Below are 22,527 nucleotides of genomic sequence, written 5' to 3'. Positions count from 1 at the left end.
TGTGGAATAGAATGGTAAAAGGCAGAACAGAATAAGACCTTGCTGAAGTCCTGCTAGGATCCATAGACAAACTGTTTAGAGTCCTAGAAGAAAAGCTGGACTTTTGAGAGAGGGGGGATAGGTTTTCTGTATTCCTTTTGGCTGGTTCTTGTTGCAATGATGATATTCTGCCACGCAACAGCTTTCTTATATTCACCTAAGCAATAAAAAAGCTTCTCAGAATCATCCAGCCAGCAGGCTCTGGCTTGAGTTGATTGATGGACTTTGGGAGCTTCTTGGGTCTGCCTTACCAGAGGCCCCATCATAGGCCTCAAGTCTGAACCCTGAGGAGACAAGTAGAATTAGTATGCCCCCATCACGGCTCAGAGGTAAGAAGAGGGCATGAAGAAGTGAGCATTTCTAAGGGAGGTAAAATGTGCAAGTGATAGATTGAGGAGTGAAAGGAACTTGGAAACATGTGGATCTTGCAGACCAATGGTAGGACGCATGAGAGTCCAAAGAAGAGTTGTTTTAAGTCCACAATAGGGATGAGTTGCTGCTGTTTTGTGAGTCCAAGTCATTTCTGACGTATGGCAACCCTAAGGCAAAATTATCATGGGGTTTTCTTGGCAAGTTTCTTCAGAGGGGGTTTGCCACTGCCATCCTTTAAGACTGAGGGAGCTAGACTTGCCCAGGTCACCCAAAGGGTTTCATTTTCAGAGTCCAACAGTCAAAACACTGCTTCACACTGGCTGTGATAGGGATGTGCTACCTTGGTGAATTATTTTGAACTTCACCTTGTGCCATCTCATAATACTTAAATTCATGCATTCTGCAGTTCAAAAGCAGATTGCTGCATGCCACAGAAGCCTGATGCTTGAGAAAAGCACATCTTAAGGCCCCTTGGAATTTTTCCCCCAGGATTCTTTGAATTATAGCTAGTAGCTGCAAATAATTTTGGCTATATGGAGTGTTTGTGTTTTAGCTGAATAGTTCTAGGAAAAGCAACTAGAGCAGCTGGCTGGTACAACTTGTATGCTTTCCCCAATGCCACAGTAAAGGCATTTAAATCTTCAGTCAGTGTCTGGTCTGCTTTTGGCTGCAAGACAGCATAGCTGTCTGTCATCGTTCTCATGGGAGTCCTCCACAAGCAGAGTCAAAGGGCACATTAGCTTGTCAGTGAAATTGCACAGCAGGCAAACTTGTGCCCTCAAGTAGAGTGCTTCCCAATACAAAATAAAATTTGTCAGGCCACATCTGAAAAGGCAGGGAGATGGAAAGACTCACAATGCAGACCACATCCCATTGTTATACTGAGGTTTAGAGCTCCTCCACCCCATTTTAGAAAATATGGGATTGATGTTGGTGAGAAAGCTAATTATTTATCATGCATGGGAAATGTTTCTGTATATATTCCATTCTTCTAAATAACAAAAATTAAAACCCTTTGCTTTAATTTAAGCATCTTTCTTTTGCAGTGGTTGGCAGACCTTAGGGTTCAAGTGAAAAAGTAGATATCTGAAGTCTGCCCAGCCCTGACCAAATACCTAAGAACCACCTTATTGTTCTAGATGAAAAGTTCATCCAGTCAAGGTTTATCGGTCTCTGGAAGTCCACAAACAGAACATAAAATAGTTCTGTTCAACTGTCTCCCTCTGCTTGGCCTGAACTACTTACTGTTCAGTAGCACATTCCTTCTGAATCTGGATGTTCCAATTAGGCTTGATGTGGTGAGGGTTTTGGTCCAGTTTGTGCCATTACCCCACAGAAGGCAAGCAGTGTGCAAGGGACAGATGAATCCTGCTGTTACCTCTAGCCTCAAAATGCAGGGATGGGGGAAACTGCAGGATTTCCACCACCTCACTTGTATTACCATGGGAAATGTAACTTGAGAAAGAAAAGAAAACTCAGTAGTCTTCAATATCAGATTGGACACAACTGAGACAAGCCCAGTGCCACTCCTGTCTGCAATGTCTGTTAATACCAAGTTCCAATGCAGGATAATGGGCACACTTTCCATGTAGAGCCAATGTGGTGTAGCGGTTTGAGAGGGAGCTGAGGGGTTGAACCCACGAACTATGGAAACCCACTGGGGGACCTTGGACAAGTCACACACTCTGCCTCAGAGACCAGTGGCAAACCTGCTCTGAATAAATCTTGCCAAGAAAACCTTGTCTATGATAAGATTAAGGTGGAGGCTGGTGAAAGGGGAAAAAAATCATCCTTGGATGCATTTTGGAATAAACTTCCAAGAGGTCATCTCTAAAAGGTTCAAAATGTCTTTGTTTACTTATGCAAAGGTTCATCTGTACTGGTCGTCTCATTTCACATGCGCATATTGTCAGTTTTTAATAACAAGTTTGTTGAAACATGTGGAACTGCTCTTCCTTCTTGTGCTGTAGTAACCTGTTCCTATTCTTTCCATGTTGCGGATTCTCAGGAGGGAGGGAGACTGAGGAGAGGGTGTGTAGCTAGTATTGTCAGGAGATTGTTGTCCTGATTGTTTTTTCTCCTGTGTATTGTGTATCGTATTTTTAGACTGTTTTATCGATTTTGAGTAGATTTAACGACGGATTTTAATGATGTATAGTAGTGTATGGTTTTATATGAGGGTTTTTTTTGCTGTTAATTCTTATTTATAATCTGTAACTTGTCCTGTAATGTATTTCTACTATTGTTTTGTAAACCGCCATGATCGCAGGAATGGCGGTATATAAATAAAATTTCAATCAATCAATCAATCAATGTTGTTTTGCCTCTGGTACCAAACTCTCTGTAATAGAAATAAAGCCCAGGAATACATCTGCTTTGGTAAGTGTGGTATACTTGTACAAATAATTATAAAAGACCCCTTCCAATAATGTACTTACTAAGTATTTAGTTTTATAAAATACAGGTCTGCAAATGTGTGCTAAACACTCAGTCCAAATAGTACTGTATATGGGAGGATATTAGTTACAAAAGGAACTGAGTAGTCTTTACATTTCATGTTTTAAATTTATCTTTTCTACAAACAGTCTACTCTAATGTGTACAGGGAATAAAAAGTAGCAAAGTTTTCTTCCAGTGTTTCAAGATGAAACGGCTAAAGCTTCAGTGTATGGGCAGGATTTCTTGTATTATGCAATCTTAAAACATCTAACTGTATGTTGTACACATTAGCATTCATTTAAATAATGTGCATACTTTGAGCAAACATTAATAAAGGTGGGCTTCTTCACACAGTCTTATATCCAATCCACAGAGAAATTTCAAAATTTAACAGGATTTAATTTTTTGTGTATTAAACATTTGTAACTGAAGCTGACATTCCACATCAAAACGTCTCATTTTAAGCTTTAATTAAAAAATTAAACATCACGTATGAATGGAGGGCAAGCTAGCATGGTATATAGTTGGTTGAGTGCTGGACTAGGACCTGGGAGACAAGGGTTCAAATCTTAGCTCAGCCATGGAAACCCACTGGGTGACCTTTAGCAAGTCACATTCTCTCAGCTTCAGAGGAAGACAATGGCAAACTCTCTCTGAGCAAATCTCGACAAGAAAACCCTATAAAGGGTTCACCTTAGGGCTGTCATAAGTCAGAAACAATTTGATGGCACACAACAAAAAGTGTCTTTTTTGTTTGGGACTAAACTATGTGCACCACATTCTCTTAGATTTTCACAATCCATCCCAGTTATGTTAATCGACTTAAGCAAAACTAGCATGCCTATATTTTTAAGGTAGATACAAGAAATGCTTTTAAAAAGGGTTGGGAAAGCTATGGCCCTCCAATTGCTTTTTGACTCTAGCTTTCATCAGCTCCGAACAGCAATGAGTATCCATGTCCCTCCCCAATTTTATGTGAACATCTAAAATTATGAAGCATGAACAGTTAATTGCCCAAAACATAAACATATAGTTACATGAAGCCAATATTTTGTTGATATCCATCTTCTTGTTCCATGATACAGAAAATATGTTTAAAAACTTGCACGAACAATAAAAGGCTTTACCCAGCCAGTCTAATGCAAGCTAACAGCAGGGAATATCAAAAAAGGTGATAGGAACAAAGTCCTATGGTAAAATACTGGGCATTTAACAAGCTAGAATGAAACAAAGGTTTTCTTTTTTCAGCCTCATTTGTAAAAGGCTTGCCAAGTGCATTTTCTTAGCCAAAGGTCACTGTGAAGTGGGTCTGTTTGTGCCTAGAATCATAGGTTATCTAGCTATCTTTTGAGTCAGAGGGCGAAAATTGGTTATCTAGTGAAACTGCCTTCATTATGAGGAAGTGTACTGGTGACACTCCCAACAATATCTGGGCAGGTGTTCCAACTGTCAGGAGAAAATACTTTTATATTCATTCTCCCATTTTGTGCCCCTTCTCTCCTTGTCCCATCATGCCGACTGTTTCCACTGTGTATTCCCCTCCTCCATTCTTAGCTTCCAACCAAGTTCTTGCCAAATAATTTCCGTGCATATTAACTTTGTCTTCCATCCCAATAAGACTTTCACACTGGGGCACAAAAAAGGTACATTAATTTGCAAAATCTGAATTCTGAAATTTCAACTTTTGGATTTCATGGAAACCTGGATTTTGACATTTTCATTAACAAATACACCATTACACAAAAAAGGCCCACTATCCTATCACTAGGCATCCATGCTATGATTTGGGCTCCAACTATGTGTTGCTTTCTACAAATTTAAGAAAGTTCACATAGCCTATTCCCAGCTGTACTTAATTCCAAAACTCCTGACTTACTCATATTCACTTCAGTTCTTGTTTCAACTTGCAAGCAAATAATCCTGGGAACAGAAGGATAAATTGGGGGAGAAAGAAAGGAAACAAGGAGTTAAAAATATTACCATCTCAGAGGCCTTAGTCCAGTAAGAGTGACTGCATCACAAATGGCACTAACCCATAGACCAAAGTTTATAAAGCTTTATTAAACCTGTTGAACAGCTGTGCAATGAACAAAAATAAAATAAAATAAAAATTCTCTGTGGAGCTTTCACGATTGGTTTCCCTTGGAGAAAAAAAATATTCAGCAATGCTCCTCCAGGGAAGATTGTGCGAAGCCAAACGAGTGGCAAAACAAAAAGATAATCTTGAAAAATTATAGGGAAAAGGGGTATTTCTGCTATCCTCCCAGGGCTAGCTTATGTTTCCCACAAGCAATCCCTCCCTTGGGAAGAAAGAAGAGATATTCTCTGGAAACTGCTGATGTGCAAGAGAATAAAAGCTGAACATGGGGGGGGGGGGGGAACTATGATACATCTCTCACTTTCTTCCTCCCATATATGTGAGCAGTAGCTCTGTCTGTGATGACAGAATAATACTCTTGGCTTCAAAGAAAAAAGCAACATTTTGCTCAAGTGTCAGCTCCAATTCAATACTGGAAAGCAGTCCACTCGTCCCATCTCAATCCTAGCACATTCAGTCCCCCATCCCTGAACCCCCTTTGCTTTTCTAAGGTAGAAAGACCGAGAGCTTAAAATTCATAAGCAAGAATGATAAAAAGGACCCCAAAACATTATAGCAGAGCATGCTTTCTTCCCAACCTAAGACCTTTGTAAACAGCAGATTTTTGGCAGGGGAGGGGGTGAGACAAGCTTCAGCACCTGTGCTGTAAAAGTGGCATCATGACGACTCTGGAATTTTTGAGCTATGATCTATGCAGATAAATAGTTTGGAACGCTTTTCTGGCAACACACACATTCCTGTTTGGCCTGCTCAGATGATTAAGCAGCCTCTGGCTTCACAAAGCTTTCAAGCTTATTAGCCATTTGCAAGTTCACTCTCAGATGTTCAGAGCAATAAACAATAACTGTTTATCAAATACAAGATGGAGAAAAGTCTTTCCAACTTTCTCAACAGAATTGGGTGACATATTCCAGAAGGCTGATGTTGGTATCCTGATGTCAGGCAGTACTCATCAGATGTCTTCGTCACCAAATCAGAAATGGGAGGACCAACTTCAGACAATACAGAAGGCAGGAGGGGTGGGTGTGGGTGGGGAAACTACCCTTGGGCAGACAGCAATGTTGGTTATCACTATGAACAGCATTTGTAAAATTTTACAGGCAAATTTTGGAAGTGCAGGTGATCGTGAATGAAACACTTTAATCCAGACATACAAACAGGTTGCTTGTTCTCCAATCATATGCCTTAGAATCCCTCCTTCCCATAAAACTGTCCCTTTAAAAGAAAAGGGGGAAAAAGAGAAGTTTGCAACCAAGTGGAAGGTTTTAGGTGCCAACTATGTTGGGATCATGAGCAGAGTCAGGCAGTTGGGAGCCAGAGCAGTGATACAAGAAACAGTTCCCCCAGCAACTGTAGCAGATGAGGAACAAAGCAGCCAAGAAGACCAAGGCACAGATTGTGCAAGGTTTCCGCTCCAACAGGAAACTCAGTAGGTAGAAGCCCATGAACATTGAGTGACTGAACCACAAGGCTGGGTTAAGGGGCTTGGGGATGAGGAGAACAGGCAGTAACCACTGGAGGCAGTACATGGTGTCAGGTGATCGGGGTGTTACAGTGATGCCAGCAATACAAAGCAGCAGTGTGAAACTTTTCCTCTGCGCCTTCAACTCTTCAGAATTTGGATCAGCAGGCTTCATAAAACTGTGTGGTAATGTATGAGTAAGTCTTGATGGAGAGAAGGAGAGAGGAAGAAAAATAATAAGTCAGCAAATTTAATTCTCAAACATTTTACAATCTGTATTTATTAATAATCCAACCGATAACACACTACAAATCCACATAAGCACAACTAGCAACAGCTTTAATTTTCATACACTCTTGCTTTTTCATTTGCCACTTCAATCCCTTGACCTGTGGAACTCCAAGCCCCAACTGTGACTTTTTCTAGCCCCCTAAAGAATGGTCAGGAGGCAAATGCACTCCTTGCAATATCTTTAGTTCCTGCTAAATATTTTCCTCCCTGTATTTAAGTGCATTGTAATTTTAACATAAACCTTTTTAAAAGATGAAAGACTATGCCAGTGTACACTATGCTATTACTTGACAGCTTCAATTTACACATTATCTGAATTGAAATGATAGCTGAATTCTTTACAATATTGCTACTCAAAGTGATAATCCCCAAGACAATAGCTTCCAGGGAAGAAACAACTGTACCCTATAGGCACAAATATACTTTTTATTCTTCCCCCAAATTTGGAGACTGGTAAGCTATCCAAGTGTAAGAGCCTGGAAACTGCTGGTTCAAATTTCACCACATGTATTAAGCTAAGCCAGGGGTAGGCAACCTGCGGCCCACGGGCCGGATGCGGCCCGGCGAGGCCTTGGGACCGGCCCCAGCCCAGTCCTGCCGCCGATGGCCGCCGGGGCCTTTGGGGAGCAATTGTCTATAGAAGCCTCAGAAACATGCATTTATATTAACATTTTTTTAAAAATCAGTAAAATTTTTTTGCGTGTCCTCCATTTTTTTAAAAAAAGTGTCTTCCATTTGAAAATTTTGTCCTACATTTTCCTGGTTTATTTAATTTTTAAAAAAAATACTTAATTATTTATTTTTTGGCTTCGGCCCCCCAGTTGTCTGAGGGACAGCAACCCGGCCCCCGGCTCAAAAAGATTGCCTACCCCTGAGCTAAGCAGATTGCCTAATACCATGACCTCTCATATTAAAGGCCTCATCTGTCACTTAGAGAAGATACTGACTTAATATTTAGGACTGCCATGCTAGGGAGTCATGAGAATTTTACATTTACCACAATTACCTCATTAAATGGCACTGTACAAATTATTATTTTTATTCAGCTGAGATTAGAAAGGAAAAGTCAAAATGTGGTACAGGAAAACTAGTATGCTACAAATGAATAACTGAGGGCCAGGGCAGATGGAAACCATTCTCCTTCACACATTGAACTGTTTCTACACTGAGCTTTTAGCAGAAACCACCCAGATTTAGAAGCTTACCACTATACCTTTTTTCAAATGTGAAGCACTAGAAAAAGATTAGCTTAGAAATAATACTGCTTTGGCAGAGAAATGGGATGAATCATTTGCAGCTTCAAGCTCTTGTTTCTGGAAATACAGAACTGTAAACAAACCCAAGCCTGTAAGAATACGATGAACATGGAAATCACATTTACAATTTTAACTCACTGAAACCATCCTGGGAAAAGAGAGCTGTTATCACATCTGATATCCAGAACCTGTGATAGCCTACAACAAAGAAGGGCCCCTAGGTATGCACTGTAGTGTTCCAGGCACTTGAAATCTCCTATCTCATGCACATAGCAAAAATGAGCCATATGTTTCTAGTAAGCTGTTTAGCTTGGTGGGTCACAAGCTATATAGGTTTGTGTTACACTATAAAAAGGTGCATGAGAAAGCACATTTTAACAGGTGTAATCTCATAGCTGTAGTGCAATAAGCAAATCTAAGGAAATAAATGGTTGACATATGTTGATCTTGCATCCAAAGGGAATCCTACATATCTGCTTGACATGCTTAATGTCCTAGTGGCTAGCTGCACTGTCTAATATAATCTTACATTCAAAACAAAAAGGAAATGGTAAAAAGTTCTTTAGCAGCTTATTAGGTAGAAGTGGGAGAATGCTCCAGAGACTGCTCAGTTAAAACCTTATTTATTTAATTATTAAATTCTATTTATTTAATTATTTATTTAAGTGATTTGCATCTCGTCTTTCTCTCAAAATGGGTTTCAAGGTGGCTGTGTAATACTCTATTGAGGGTTTGAGAAAGATTAATAGATATTCATTTTCCACTCATATAATGGAAGCATATTAAATTGGCCAATCATAATAATTTCAAAGCTAGCAAATGCTCCATATCTAGGGTTGCCATAAGGCAGGACCTCCAAACTGGGACAAATGTAGGACAAATGTAGGGCCACATTTTCAAATGTAGGACACGTTTTTAAAAAATGGAGGACACATGAAAAAATTGATACTTTTTTAAAATGTTAATATAAATGCATGTTTCTTAGGCATGCTCAAAATGGAGGACATTTTGGCATTATTCCTAGACAGAAGGCTGAAATGTACTTCTCTTTCTGGCCAAACACCCCCCCCCCCAAATTCTACAAGAACATTTCCCACTCCCAAGCAGGCATAGCATTTAAAGACCACAGGCAGTCCCTTGTGCCATTGCAAACTACATTTCCCACTCCCAAGCAGGCATAGCATTTGCAAGATCACAGGCAGTCCTTTGTGCCATTGAAAACTACATTTCTCACTCCCAAGCCTTCTTAGCAATTTCCCCCCCTTCCTCCTTTTCCTTGCCCCCTCCAACCCCCCCAAACCCCTCGCCCCCTCTTTTTCCCAGGTATGTCTCAACTTAGGAGGGATTTATGGGACAGATCCAAAGCCTTTTTTCTTTTCTAATGGGGGCAAAGCCTTGAGAAGCCCTGGACCCCTGAGAAGAAGAGGAGGGGGGCTTAGAGAGAGGAAGAAAGAGAAAAAGAAGATGAGGAGGGGGAAGAAAAAGGAGAGGAGGAAGAGGAGGGGAAGAGGAGGAGAAGAAAAAAACACGGAGTAACAAGAAGAAGAGAAGGAGGGGAAAGAGAAAGGGGGAAGCAGCTTGCCTGAATGCAAATTCCTCCCTGCATGGATGTTGCCCAAATAAGGAAGCAGAGGGCTGGCCAATAGAGGCAGGGCAGTGCAGCAGACCCCGCCCCTGCTGGGTTCAGTCCTCCTGCTGCTGCTCCAGCCATGCTTCACAGGCAGCACTCTATAGAAGGCAGGCAGCAGCCCTGGGAGCTCAGAGTTGGGCAGCCACCCGGGGGCGGGACGGGACCGGGCACGCCCCCCAGGGGCCGGGAAAGTCCCGCCCACCACCGTGAAATGGCAACCCTATCCATATCAAGCTGCATTAAGGCTCAGCTGCTACAGCAAGACAGAAACATTGTTACAAAACCTACACACTGTTGGCAATTTGTATTTAAAAGAAAATGCTGTCCCATATCAGCTACAACCACAGCCACCCTTCCCACACTCACTGAGATTTCTATCTTTCTACAGAAAAGCTACAGCTTCCCATCCTTGTTGATCAATCTATGAACAGCTGAAAATAGCAATACAAAGGATCATATAAGCACCGTTCCTTGAATATAGTGTTTATTATGACCACAAGTACTGCCTTGGTAACTTGATCTTAAGGCATGAAGAATCAACAGAGTTCTTGGATTATGAATGCAGAACAACTAGGAGACAGTTGAGGAAGTAGATTTAAATCGACGAAAGCTCATGCTGCCAACTTCTTTCTCTAATTACTTGCAAAGGTGCTACAAGATCTCTCTACTACATATTGTGGGACACAGGTATGTCAAATACAGCCAAATCCCAGTGATCCTTCCACATATTTTTAAATCTGGAATTATAGAAACTGGACATAAGAATTCACTGTTCATTTCGCCAATCTTTTAGGGAGGGGGTAATTTTGCCATATTTCCTCTCCTCAGATCAACCAGAGCAGTGGTTCCCAACCTTTCTAATGCTGCGACCCTTTAATACAGTACCTCATGTTGTGGTGACCCCCAACCATATTGGAGTGGTGTCTCGGTCCCTAAGACCATCAGAAAACACATATTTCCGATGGTCTTAGTCTTCTCACAGCATTCCAGAACCTTCTGGATCCAGTCCTGTTCCACTTTGTGGTTCTGTGCCTTCAAATCATTTCTGATACACGGCAGACCCTAAGTGTAACCTATCACAGGATTTTCTTGCCATGATTTGCTCAGAGAGGGTTTGGCATTGTCGTCTTCCAAGGCTGAGAGAGTGTGATTTGCCCAAGTTCACCAAGTGGGTTTCCATGGTTGAGTGGGGATTCCAACTCTGGTCTCTCAGAGTCCTAGCCCAACACTCAAGTCACTACACTACAATATATGATAGACCTCTTTTAAATTAAAGTTGGTTTAGTTGTTTTTTAATTTTTGTATTAACAGGATTTTTAAGAATTGTATCGTGTTTTTGAAGTTGTATGTTGAAATGTCAGGCATAAGAGAGGCAAAAGGCTTGGGCTGCATCTACAATGGAGAAATAATCTGGTCTGAGACCACTTTAACTGCCTCAGCTGAATGCTATGGAATTCTGGGAATGGTGATTTGTTCCAGCACAACAGCAGAATGGCAGTTAAACCCCTGTAAAGCTCTCTGACCAAGGTGACCAATGCCCTCACCCCAAAATGTAGGGCACTCAAGCAAAAAATATAGGACATGACCAAAAATAAATGCTAAAAACACCCATGTAATTATAAATTCATGCTTCTTAGCCATGATCCAAATGGAGGGCATTTTGAAATTTGACAGAAGAGGACATATCCTGGAAAAGGAGGAGGATGTCTGGTCACTTTCTCTCTGGTCCAAAATACACTGCAGAAATAAAACATAGCTGGACTGAAATGCCCAGAGTTCCTCACCAAAGCTGCATCCACACTGAGGAAATAATCCAGTTCGAGAGTGATTTAATTGTCCTTGGTTAGTGCTGGGGAATGCTGGGAATTGTAGTACACTGTGGCCCCAGAGCTATCTCTGACAGGGAGTCACATAACCCTCCAAACGTAGTTGAACTGCAGTGCCCAGAATGCCTCACCAGGTGCATCCACACTGAGGAAATGGTCCAGTTTGAGACTGCTCAGTGCTGGGGAATCCTGGGAATTGTAGTCTATTGTGGTCTCAGAGCCATCTCTGACAGAGAAGTCTCAGTGTCTCCCGAACATTAGCATTCCCAGGATTCCCTAGCATTGAGTTAAAGCAGTCTCAAAGTGGGTTATTATTCCTGCAGTGTGTGAGAGAGATATAAAGGCTAGGGACTGGATTCATTCATTAACTCACAACAGGAGGATCTCTGTGTCCAAAACACACTGCTTTGACTGCCAGGACTCAGTGCTATGGAATCCTGGGAATTGTAGTTTATTGTGGCACAAGAGCTCTCTGACTGAGAAGGCTAAATGCCTCAAAGACACCAGAATTCCAGAGCACTGAGCCGGGGCAATTAAAGGGGTCTCAAAGTGCAGTGTGTGTGTGAGAGAGAGGGAGAGAGAGAGAAAAGTGTGAATGAGTAGCTCACCTGGGCTGAGGCTCCTCTGGAAGTAGAAGAAGAGGAGGAGGAGGAGGGAGGGAGCCAAGGGAAGTGGCCAGGACCATTCGGAGGAGACCCTGCTTTTCACTGCCGGCAAGAGGCTCTGCTCCCAGGCAACGCCTCCTCCTTCTACCCCCCAAGGAGCCACTTCTGCCTCCCACTCAGCCCTGAGAAGCTTCTGGAGAGGCAGCTCTAGGCTCCCCCCACACACACACTGCCTCACTGCTGGTCCTAGGCGACCCCTGTGAAAGGGTCTTGCGACCCCCAAAGGGGTCGCAACCCACAGGTTGGGAACCACCGAACCAGAGAGACCTTTGCTGAACTAGCAAATAATCTGGAAGTCAATTTACAGTTTGGTTCTGGGTTTATTTATTTAATTTATATCCTGCATTTCTCTTAGTACAGGTTCTAAACAGGCGTCTTCTAGGCCTAAAGCAGGCCAAGGGTATAAATAACTGGAGAATGGGGGACATTTTTAGTTTTAAAAATATCAAAAATTAAAAAAAGAAATTGGAAGGCAGAGCATGGCACTCCAAGATTATTTGGTGCTGCATTCTGAAGAAAATGAAGGGGAAATGACATTTAATCTGAAGTTCAATTTGACAGAAATAAACATTTAAAAATATTTTTAATTGAGGAATGGTTATATTTAATTAACGTGACTAATCTTGCATCACCAGAATCTTTCCAAGGTGCTAAAATGAGGGTCTTCAAATAATAGGTAATGACTGATCTCCTGCCTCTTATATTCATTCTCTTTCTGAAGCTGAAGAAGCCATCTTGTCTTGTGCACCAGCCCAGTGTGATATCAAGTATTTTTTTTATAAATTTCCTCCCCAATTGAAATCACTATCCAGAGGACACAACCCTTGCACCAGTGTTTAGACAACCTCTGGGCTCCTGAGAATAGATTCCCATCAGTGAGACTGTCCTTGGATACATTATCTATGCTCAGTGCTGCACAATTGCTCCCATCAGCGCATCTGGAAGTATTGTCATTATAAAGGAAATGGAGCAATACAAACAGTCCCAAGAGGAATATTATAATGCCTCTTAGCTGTCCTTTTGCTAAGGCTATCCATAACGAAACATGGGACTTCTGTGGGAGAATACTAATCATACACCTGACCTCATCTGTCAATAAAGAGCAATGAATTGTTTGTAAATAACGTTTCTCTACCATGGCAGCAGAGCAAGGTTCTTGAAGAGAAGAGAGATAAGAAAGAACAGCAAGGAGATGCAGTAGCAGAAAAGCTACTATACATGACTATGTCAAGGAGGAGAATATTATGCATATTGCCATGGAAACATCAGATAAGGCTAACTAACTCTGAAACATCTAAGGATCTTGCAGAGTCCCACCTTGCTGATTGCATCAAATGCCTCGCTCAGATCAACAGGAGCAGATTATCTTACATTGTCTTCTGCATTTTTCTTGTCGCTAGTGCAGAAAGACGTTTATCATTTGTTGCTTTGCTTGGTCTGAAGCTTCAGTGTGCCCGAGGGAACGCTCAACCAGAAAATTATTATGAGCATCCTTATCAAATATTCTGGCAAGTGCTTCCTCTAGGGTGCTAAATGGATATGATATACAGTCAGCCCTCCACATTTGTGGTTTTGATTATAGTGGATTTGATTATTCATGGATTTGATTAATATCTCTGATTCTCTATTGTCAACTTCTGCCAAAAGTCAGGTATGGGAGGAAGCCAGCATGGCCAAATGGTTTGAGCATTGTACTACAACTCCAAAGAACAGCATTAGAATCCCTGCTCAGCCATGGAAACTGACTGGGTGACCTTGGGTAATCCACTCTCAGCCTCAGAGGAGGGAAAGGAAAACATCCTCTGAACAAATCTTGCCAAGGAAACCTAGTGATAGGTATGGCTTAAGGTTGCTGGAAACTGGAAACGACTTGAAGGCACACAACAATAAACAACAGGGGGGAATAAAATAAAAGCCATTTTCCCTGCTTCTGTGGGTTGGACTATCCTATGAGCAGAAATCCATTTAGAGACCACAATGGAAACACACTATCCCAGCTGCCCATGTTCTCTGGAGTTTTCTTTTTCCTCTTACAGGAAAAGTAACCATAATGGATATGCACTAAAATATATTTTCACATGCATGCACTTCAGCTGTGATACCATTCTTCCCAGGAGCCATCCCACTTGTCATTCCCTCTGCACTACTGTCAAGCTCAAATGTGTGAGGAATATCACACTGAGGGCTGTCTGAGAGACCATTTTTGTCAGAAGTAGTCATAGTATTGTGCCAGTTGTTGATCATGTTGCAATCCAATGACTCAGGAACAAGAGACTAACACTAGTGGAATGTCAAGCCTGGGCTACATGGCATGAACGCTTTGCAGGTTAGTGTATTACTGATGTTACACAGCACTGAAATTCTCTTTGTTCAGTACTTTGTTGATGTTGAGTTAAAAGTTGTACTTTAGTAAGCTACATTTTCCCCTAAACTGGTGACATTTTGACTTAACACTTCAAGTCCATTCTTTCTTCTGGCCATCTTGTCAAAGACAGTTCCTACTATCTCCCACAGATTATTGTTTTTAAAACAAGAAAATGCTTATGCACACAGCTTTGGCTGAGCACATGGTTTTGCAACCATGCAACCACTGTCCTAGGCTGAACTGCAGATATTCCCTATTAAAAGGGTTTTAGGCAGCTGGGAAAGGGCAGATACCATGGATATTCTTGGCTAGCCAGAGTGAACACTACTAAGCTAGATGGGCAAATGACTTCCTGAGTGTGTGTGTGTGCACATACATGCGCCTTCAAGTTGCCTGTTGATTTATGGTGATGCCATGAATTTCATAAGTTTCTTAAGCAAGAAATATTCAGAGGTGATTTTGCATGTTCCTTCCTCTGTAATATAACCTACAGCCCCTGGTATTCATTGGTGGTCTCCTATTCAAGTACTAACCAGGGATAACCCTGCTTAACTTCCAAGATCAGACAGGATCTGGTGCATTTAAGGATTCCACATTTCATTCATTTCATCAGACAAATAAATTTCCTGAGACAGCATTCAGCTTTTTTTTTTTTTAAAAAAAAAACAAAACAATTTTCTCTTAGCCTTTTATACAAGCAATGCTAAGGCCTGAGTTTACTTTGATAAAGCTTTCAAGTGAATAGTAAGGTCAAGATATAAACGAGAAGAGTGAAGATTTGAAATGCTAATATAAGAATAGAACTGATGTAAACTGAAGAAAGCCTAACTCCTATAAATGACAATACCAAGCTGATTTTTGAGTCCAGATCCCCTCTAACACTATAATACCTTCTGAGTATCATCACTAATCTTAGCTATGCCATAACGGCTGAGACATATTAATTATAATCTACTATACTGTTTATCATAATCTCACATTATGTCTCCAAGAAGAAAATATTTGGTAGTAGACGGTCAACCTGTCAAAATAGTATTTGTTTCATAACACAAACATCTAAAAAAAGGTAATTTTTCAATTTCTGTCTAATTTGACTTCCTCTACTAACTTGATCTTCTCCATTACAGATTTAATTTGGACTTCACTTACAACCTGGAAACACTTACAGGCCAACCAAATGAGATCAGCATCTAGGATTACTATGGAACAAACCATGGCTAGTATTCTCTTTACTTCTCTCCTCTACACACACAATGCCCCAAATCCTACTCACTACTTATGAATAATGAGTAAGTGAAGACTGAAAAGCTGTATATTTATTGACTCTAAATTGTTGGAGTAAAGAAATCATGTCAGTTAACATCCTATTTTCTCAGCCTCTGCCAGCACCATCTAAGCTATTAACTATCAGGAGACTTACAGCAGTAGTGAAAACATGTGGCCCTTCAGACATTGCTAACTCTTAGCATTCTTCATCATTAACTATGCTGGGGACTTACAGTCCAACAAGATTCCCACTCCATCTTTAGAGAAAGAACATCCAGTTGGCTTTAAGAAGAGAACACAGCAGAACAGAACAAAGCAGAAGGTGCCACCTGAAACCTTTAAATATGCACATTAGAAATAAAAGGATAATAACTGTTTTACTGATCATTTCCAGAAATAAAAGTGACACCAATCATACTAATAGGGAAAACTAGCAAAAAATTATTAGCTATTGGCTGTTGCATACAATAGAGTACAAAGCCGCTATACTACTAAAACCATTCCTTGTGTTCCATATACCATTAATTTTACAAGTTGCTATTATATGGATTTCAACTACTTTAAAGTGTCTGCCTGGGGCACGTCCGTTCTTATGCATCTGTAAAACCACTATCTGTACTTCAGTAATGTACCTAGAGGCCACATTAAGGAACATCTCAAAACAGCTGTATAATATAATACCAAGCAAACGAAAGTGCTGCTCCCCCTTTAGGGATCGCAAATATAATAGGTTAATGCATGTTCAACTCCGTCACAACTGATGAGTTGGGTTCCATTTCCCAGTTTTCTTCAGTGAAGCTTTCACAACACTTGTCACTTTTAAATAACCCTTACCCATACTTTTTAAAAAACCGCATCCTCTCTATGAGTTTTCATGCCAGTGCAGCTATGGTATATCAATAAAGTAAAACACTTGTTGGCAAAGGTTCCCCTCCTTTTCCTTTAATAAATCATATTATCAGCGTTTATAGCATGCGGTTTGACCACAGCAACCACACAGAGAATGGAAACACTTTAAGTGTAAGCTATGGACTTCAATTGACACATAATTATACTGCAGTTTTCCTAACTAGAAAAACATTCTAGTATTTTAAGTGTTTAGGTGATAACAAATTAAAATAATGCACCTAAACAGGGTCTTCCACTGTTGTGAACACAAATATGAAGAAAGGGGGGAAATATTCACTACTACATTAAATAGTACAGTTTCCAATTAATAAAGGCAGTATGACCACTGTTTAAGGATCTTCCATAACATGTAATCCCACAGCATTGTGCACAAAAGACAGATAGCTCAGTGGGTCACAAAGCTGACTTTCTGCATTCCTTCTGACAAAGCACAATCTGTTCTACTGTAAAACTGAGCCTTTTGGAACAAAAACCTATATCAATCTACTCTGCGCTTACCTTGAGTGACTTCCCTTCCAAAGATCAACCACCAAAACAACAATGGAAAATGTTTTGAATCTTTGAAGTTTTGTCCTTAAACTAGGCTTCCATGTTCTACAATCAAGCTGTCTTTGTTTTTTTACTCCCTATATTTGCAGGACTACAGCAGGAAATGCAGATGTCCTTTCAGATTGTTATGGATGAATGAAGCAAAGATAGATACTTTACAATAGTTCCACTGAAGGAAAACTCCCCACCCATAATTTTGGTATCCTGTACAGCTTAACAGGATCCACAGTGTGGTGTAGTGGTTTGAGTGTTGAAGTATGACTCTGGAACAGAATAACAATATCTTAACAGGTGCCTATATACACTATACACAACATAGGGTCAGCCTGTTAGTATTTGGATGGAAGGCTGCCAACAAATGCCAGGTGCTGTAGGCTACATTTCAGAGGAAGGAACTGACAAAACCATCTCTGAATATTCCTTGCGTGTGAGAGAGCGAGAGAGAGAGAGACACTATCTTGTATGAGAATTGAATATATATGAAATTACAAGGATCTTGAAAATTGTGGGTGAAACAATACACTGTGAGCCACCCTCTTTATTAGGCTGCTTTGCTTAAAAATATATCAATTTCTACAGAATACGTTAGAAGATGAGAGCAAGAATATTTAACACATTTCCTCAAGCTAATTACAAGCAAACGAAATATGGTACAAAGGTATTCTTTGAAAGCTTAATTAGCTCTGTCAAGAAGTTCATGCACACTTTTTTAAAGCAATGCCAATATATGGTGGAGAAATTCCTACATTTACATTAGTATCCAAGGAAGAGAGATATGCAGGCAGATGCCAAAGAAGGTCAATCCATGGAGGGCAAAAGAGGCAAGGAAAGCTGAAAGATAGAATAGAAGGAGCTAAAGCAGATACGCAGGAATGGAATAATCAGAGACAGGGAATCTCTCTTTAAAAAGAACAGTTAAGGTAAAAGTAGCATAAGGTCTTGTCAGTTATTCTGTGATAAAGCACAACTATGTAAGTGTATTACAACCTTTGTTTTGTTCATCTTTTAACACAACAAAGAATCATCAAACATATCCATGGATGAGCACAAGACTTGGGCTCAGCTCTCCTAGATTCAAATTCAACACACAGTCCAAGGAACCAAACATCTATGTGGTCCCTTGTGTTTTCCTCCGATTATCTCACAAAGGCAGTGTTTTGGGACTTAAAGAGTACTCTGACTTTATGTATGTAGGTAATTCTATTTTAATGTTCTTTTTGTATGTTTTCAATTGTACTGTTCTTTTAAATTGTAAGCTGCCTTGAATCCCAGTTTGGGAGAAAGGTGGGATATAAATCCAATAAACAAACATACAAACAGATAGATATATTGAGACTCTAGCCTGCTTCTTCTCTACCCCTTGATACATTAAATGAGTGTAAATACAACAAATGTGATTTTTTTTTAATAAATAAAGAATCAACATGGGAAGAAGATGTGACAGTAGAGATCATTCTCTCTTTGCTATATTTCCAAAATAAAAATAACTATTTCCAGATAAAATAGCTACAGATACTAGAAACACTTATTCCTCTAGGTACAGAAAGCTGCATTATCATGTGCCAGTTTTGCATCTAAGAGAAAACAAGGTTTTAGCTATCTTTTAACCTCAGATAGACTTGGGTAGCAATATTTATCCCCACTCCTAACCTATTATATATTTCTGAACTACACACACACACACACACACACACACACACACGACTCATGAAAGTACACATAAACAAAGTCCATCTAAACCACTACCCAATACAACATAACTATTCATTAAATATTTTAATGTATATGGTGTGCTTCTGAAGTTTACACATTTTCTATATGACTATTCTGACTGAGTTTCAGTGTTCTGTGAGCTGCCTGAGGTGCTGCTTTGAACGGAAAACTGTCATACAACTAATAAAGGCAACAACAGGGATAAAATATTTCCAGATAAAGTAATATTTCCAGATAAAAATTCTTGGCAAGGATATCCATATGCTAGTCATATTTTGAATGAGGAGGTGATGGGGCAACTAATTCCATTTGCCAATCCTGAGCTCACCTTAACTGGGAAACTCTAAGGAATGTTACAGATTCCTTTATCCACAATGCTTGGGACCAAAAGTGTTTTGGATTTCCGAGGTTTTTTTTTTGATTTTGGAGTTTTTGTATAATGTTGCTAATTTGCCCTTGAGTCAGCCTTGACTCAAGCTGACCCTGTGAATGAGACACTTCCAAGCCCCCTGTCCTCAAGTGTCCTGCTCAGGTCCATCAGGTTCATGGCCATGGTCTCCTTAATTGAGGCTGTCCATCTGGTATGTGGTCTTCCTCTCCTATTTCCCTCCACTTTTCCTAACATTACTGTCTCTTCTGAGTCATGCCTTCTCATGATGTGACCAAAGCACGACAGCCTCAGTTTTGTCATCTTGGTTTCTAAGGAGAGGTCAGGGTTGATCTCTTCAATGGCCCATTTGTCTTTTTGGCCATCCATGTTATCCTCAGCCTTCATCTCCAGCACCACTTCTAGAACGATTAATTTTTTTCCCTATTGGCTTTCTTCAATGTCCAGCTCTCACATCCATACATGATTATGAGAAATATGATGGCTTGGACAATCCTAACTTTGGTGTTTGGCTTGATATCTGCACTTTAAAACCTTGTCTAGTTCTTTCATAGCAGTGCTTCCCGATCCTAGTGTTCTTCTGATTTCTTGACTGCAATCCCCCTTTGAATCAGTAACTGATCTAAGGTATGGAAAATCTTTAACTACAATTTTCTCATCGTCTACTTTGATTTCCTGTAGCTGCTCTATGGTGATTGTTTCTGTTTTCTCTATATTCAGCAGCAAGCCTCCCTTGGCATTTTCCTCTCTGATTTTCTTTAGTAATTGTTTCAAGTCACTGATGTTTTCCACTAGCAGTATGGTGCCGTCTGCATGTCTGAGATTGTTGATATTCCTCCCTCCGATCTTCTCTCCCCCTTCCTCCATGTATAGATAATGAGATATGCTGGAGATGGGATCTCAAGCCAAACATAACATTCATTTATGTTTGTACACACCTTATACCTATAACCTGGAAGTGAGCCAGCTGGCACAGTGGCTTGAGCCCTGGATTATGACTCTGGAGAACAGGGTTCAAACTCCCACTTGGCCACAAAAACCCACTGAGCAACCTTGGGCAAATCACATGCTCTCAGCCTCAAGGGAAGGCAATGGCAAAACCAGGGTGAACAAATGTCCTAACTGCAAAGAATGACAAGGAACTGCAAAATGAAGGACATTGTAGGGCATTGCAAAATAAAAGCACAACGTATCAATGTAAATTCATGCTTCTTAGTCCTGCTCCAAATGGATGATGTTTTGGAATTCCTCCTTGACAGAAGGCTGAAATCCCTGTGAGAGGTTTGCTTTAGGATCACTGTCAGTTGGAAATGACTTGAAGTTAAACAAGACACAATTTTCCATAAAATATTTTAAAATAATTTTGTGCCTGAAATCAAGAACATTCAATCCTCAAAAAACAAAAGCCTCACTATCTCTGCCACCCATCTGGGTTATTTTGAAATACGTTGGATCTCCCGATTCCAGATAAGGGAGACTCGACCTGTACTTCATGGAAGTGAAGGAGGAAGGTGGGGGAGAAGCCCAAGTTTACCATCCTCACCTGCGACCCCAAGTAAAGGTACTATATGGTGGGGATGCTATTAGGGCACAAAGGACGAGTATCCCTAGGAGAGTGTGGGGCTTCTCCCTCCCTCCCTCCCAGGTTGACCAGGTGTCCTCCTTTTCCAAGACATGTCCTACATTTCACCCGTTCCAACTGGCCCTCCGCTTGGAGCATGGCTAAGAAGCACGGATTTCTATGAGTGTTTTTAGCTTTTTTTGGTCCCTTATTCTTGAAGATCACATTTTGCAGTCCTTCTCCTCCTTCGTGGTTTTGCCATCTGGACTCCCTGGGGCCCAGACACGTCCTCCTTTTCCAGGACATGCCCTCCATTCCAGCTTTCTGCCCAGGAGGACTTCCAAAATGCCCTCCATTTCGAAGCAGGAATGTACATAGTTTTTGGTGGGGTTTTGGGGGCTATGTGGCTGTGTTCTGGAAGAGTTTATTCCTCACCTTTCACCAGCATCCGTGGCTGGCATCTTCAGAGGACGCTGGCATGGAAGTGAGTGGGGTGTATATATATATATATATACTGTGTGGCCCTTGGTTGAGAGGAAGTGATTTCCAAGTTAATCTCTGTGTTGGTCTGTTGCTGAATGGCAAGGCTTCAGGGTGTCTATGTAATCAGCGATCTACTGCCTGCTGCTGGGAAACCCCCTTCGCCCTGACTGGTCTCCATCTGCACTTGCTGGGTCTTGACTTTGGTGTTTTTCAGGGCACACAGATTGCTGGCCAAACGTCAGGACTGAACTCTTCCAGAACATGGCCACAAAAAACACTATGGATTCCGGCCGTGAAAGCCTTCGACTTCACTAAAACAAAGGCCAGCACTTGCCCATAAAGAATCATTGGAGAATCCTTGCCCCTTAGGGAAGCATCATAGGGGAAGGCTTTCCCATAGGGAAACATAAGGCAAGTATTCTGCAATGATTCCCTATGGGCAAGTCCTGCCATTTGTACTAGTAGCTCCCGGATTTAACATCGCCTCACCTGCGCTGCTCGCCATGGCGCCGCCTCGCCTCTAGGCCGCTCTGCCCGGCATCCCCTTTCCTCTCGCGCTCCCAAGGACCCCGCAACCGCCGCCTCAGGACCCCAGGCACGGGCCGTCTACCTCGCTGCCTTCACTCCAAGCGCACTCCCACCACAATTTCCGACAAGCCAGGCTTTCTCCTTGCTCCGTGTCGTCCATAAATGTCTTATTATCTCTCTCAATTCGCTCGAGGGGCAGCGAGGCAAGGTTTTTTTGGTTTGTTTTGAGCAGGCATCGTTGTAGACAGCCCTCGACCTATAAGGCTTAACTGTCAATTACAGGCCCCTGATGGAGGGCCGTTGGCGCCGCCTCATGAATATGCAAAAAAGGGGGCGGGGCGGGGAGGAAAGCGGCTATTTAAGGGAAAATATCCCTGGCATCATGAGGGAAACGTTTCCATGAGGAGAGGCGTCGGGACTCTTCTCGTTGCGTCAGTGGTCCCCCACCCCAAACGTTGCCCTTTTAATTGCTTTCGGACTACAGCTCCCAGAAGCCTCAGCCATGTTGGCCAGTAGTGTGGGATTCTGGGAGCTGGAGTCCAACAAATCAATTAAAAGGGCACAGTTGGGGGGGAACCACTGATTTAGGTCATCATTTCTACATCCACACTGGGGAAATAACCCGGTTTGGCCCCGCTTTAACTCTTTTTCTGGCTCAAGGCTATGGAATTCTGGGAGTTGGAGTTTG

The 22,527-nt window shown here is 41.4% G+C and overlaps 1 protein-coding gene across 1 annotated transcript; it reads right to left on the bottom strand.

The window, feature by feature from the left end:
• Nucleotides 1-4,890: 4,890 nt before the first annotated feature.
• On the bottom strand, nucleotides 4,891-22,077 carry LOC149315730 (apoptosis inducing factor BLCAP). Its single transcript, XM_089513963.1, has 2 exons — nucleotides 21,801-22,077; nucleotides 4,891-6,612 (listed from the first exon to the last, which is right to left on the bottom strand). The coding sequence occupies exon 2, from the start codon at nucleotides 6,582-6,584 to the stop codon at nucleotides 6,213-6,215; it is 372 nt and encodes a 123-aa protein (XP_089370089.1). The 5' UTR covers nucleotides 6,585-6,612; nucleotides 21,801-22,077; the 3' UTR covers nucleotides 4,891-6,212.
• Between the last annotated feature and the right edge of the window lie 450 nt (nucleotides 22,078-22,527).

Source organism: Sceloporus occidentalis, unplaced genomic scaffold (assembly GCF_023333645.1).
Source record: "Sceloporus occidentalis isolate IW3139 unplaced genomic scaffold, rSceOcc1.0.p SCAF_3, whole genome shotgun sequence".
NCBI classification, from domain to species: Eukaryota; Metazoa; Chordata; class Lepidosauria; order Squamata; family Phrynosomatidae; genus Sceloporus; species Sceloporus occidentalis.
This window is presented reverse-complemented; position numbering and strand designations above follow the sequence as displayed.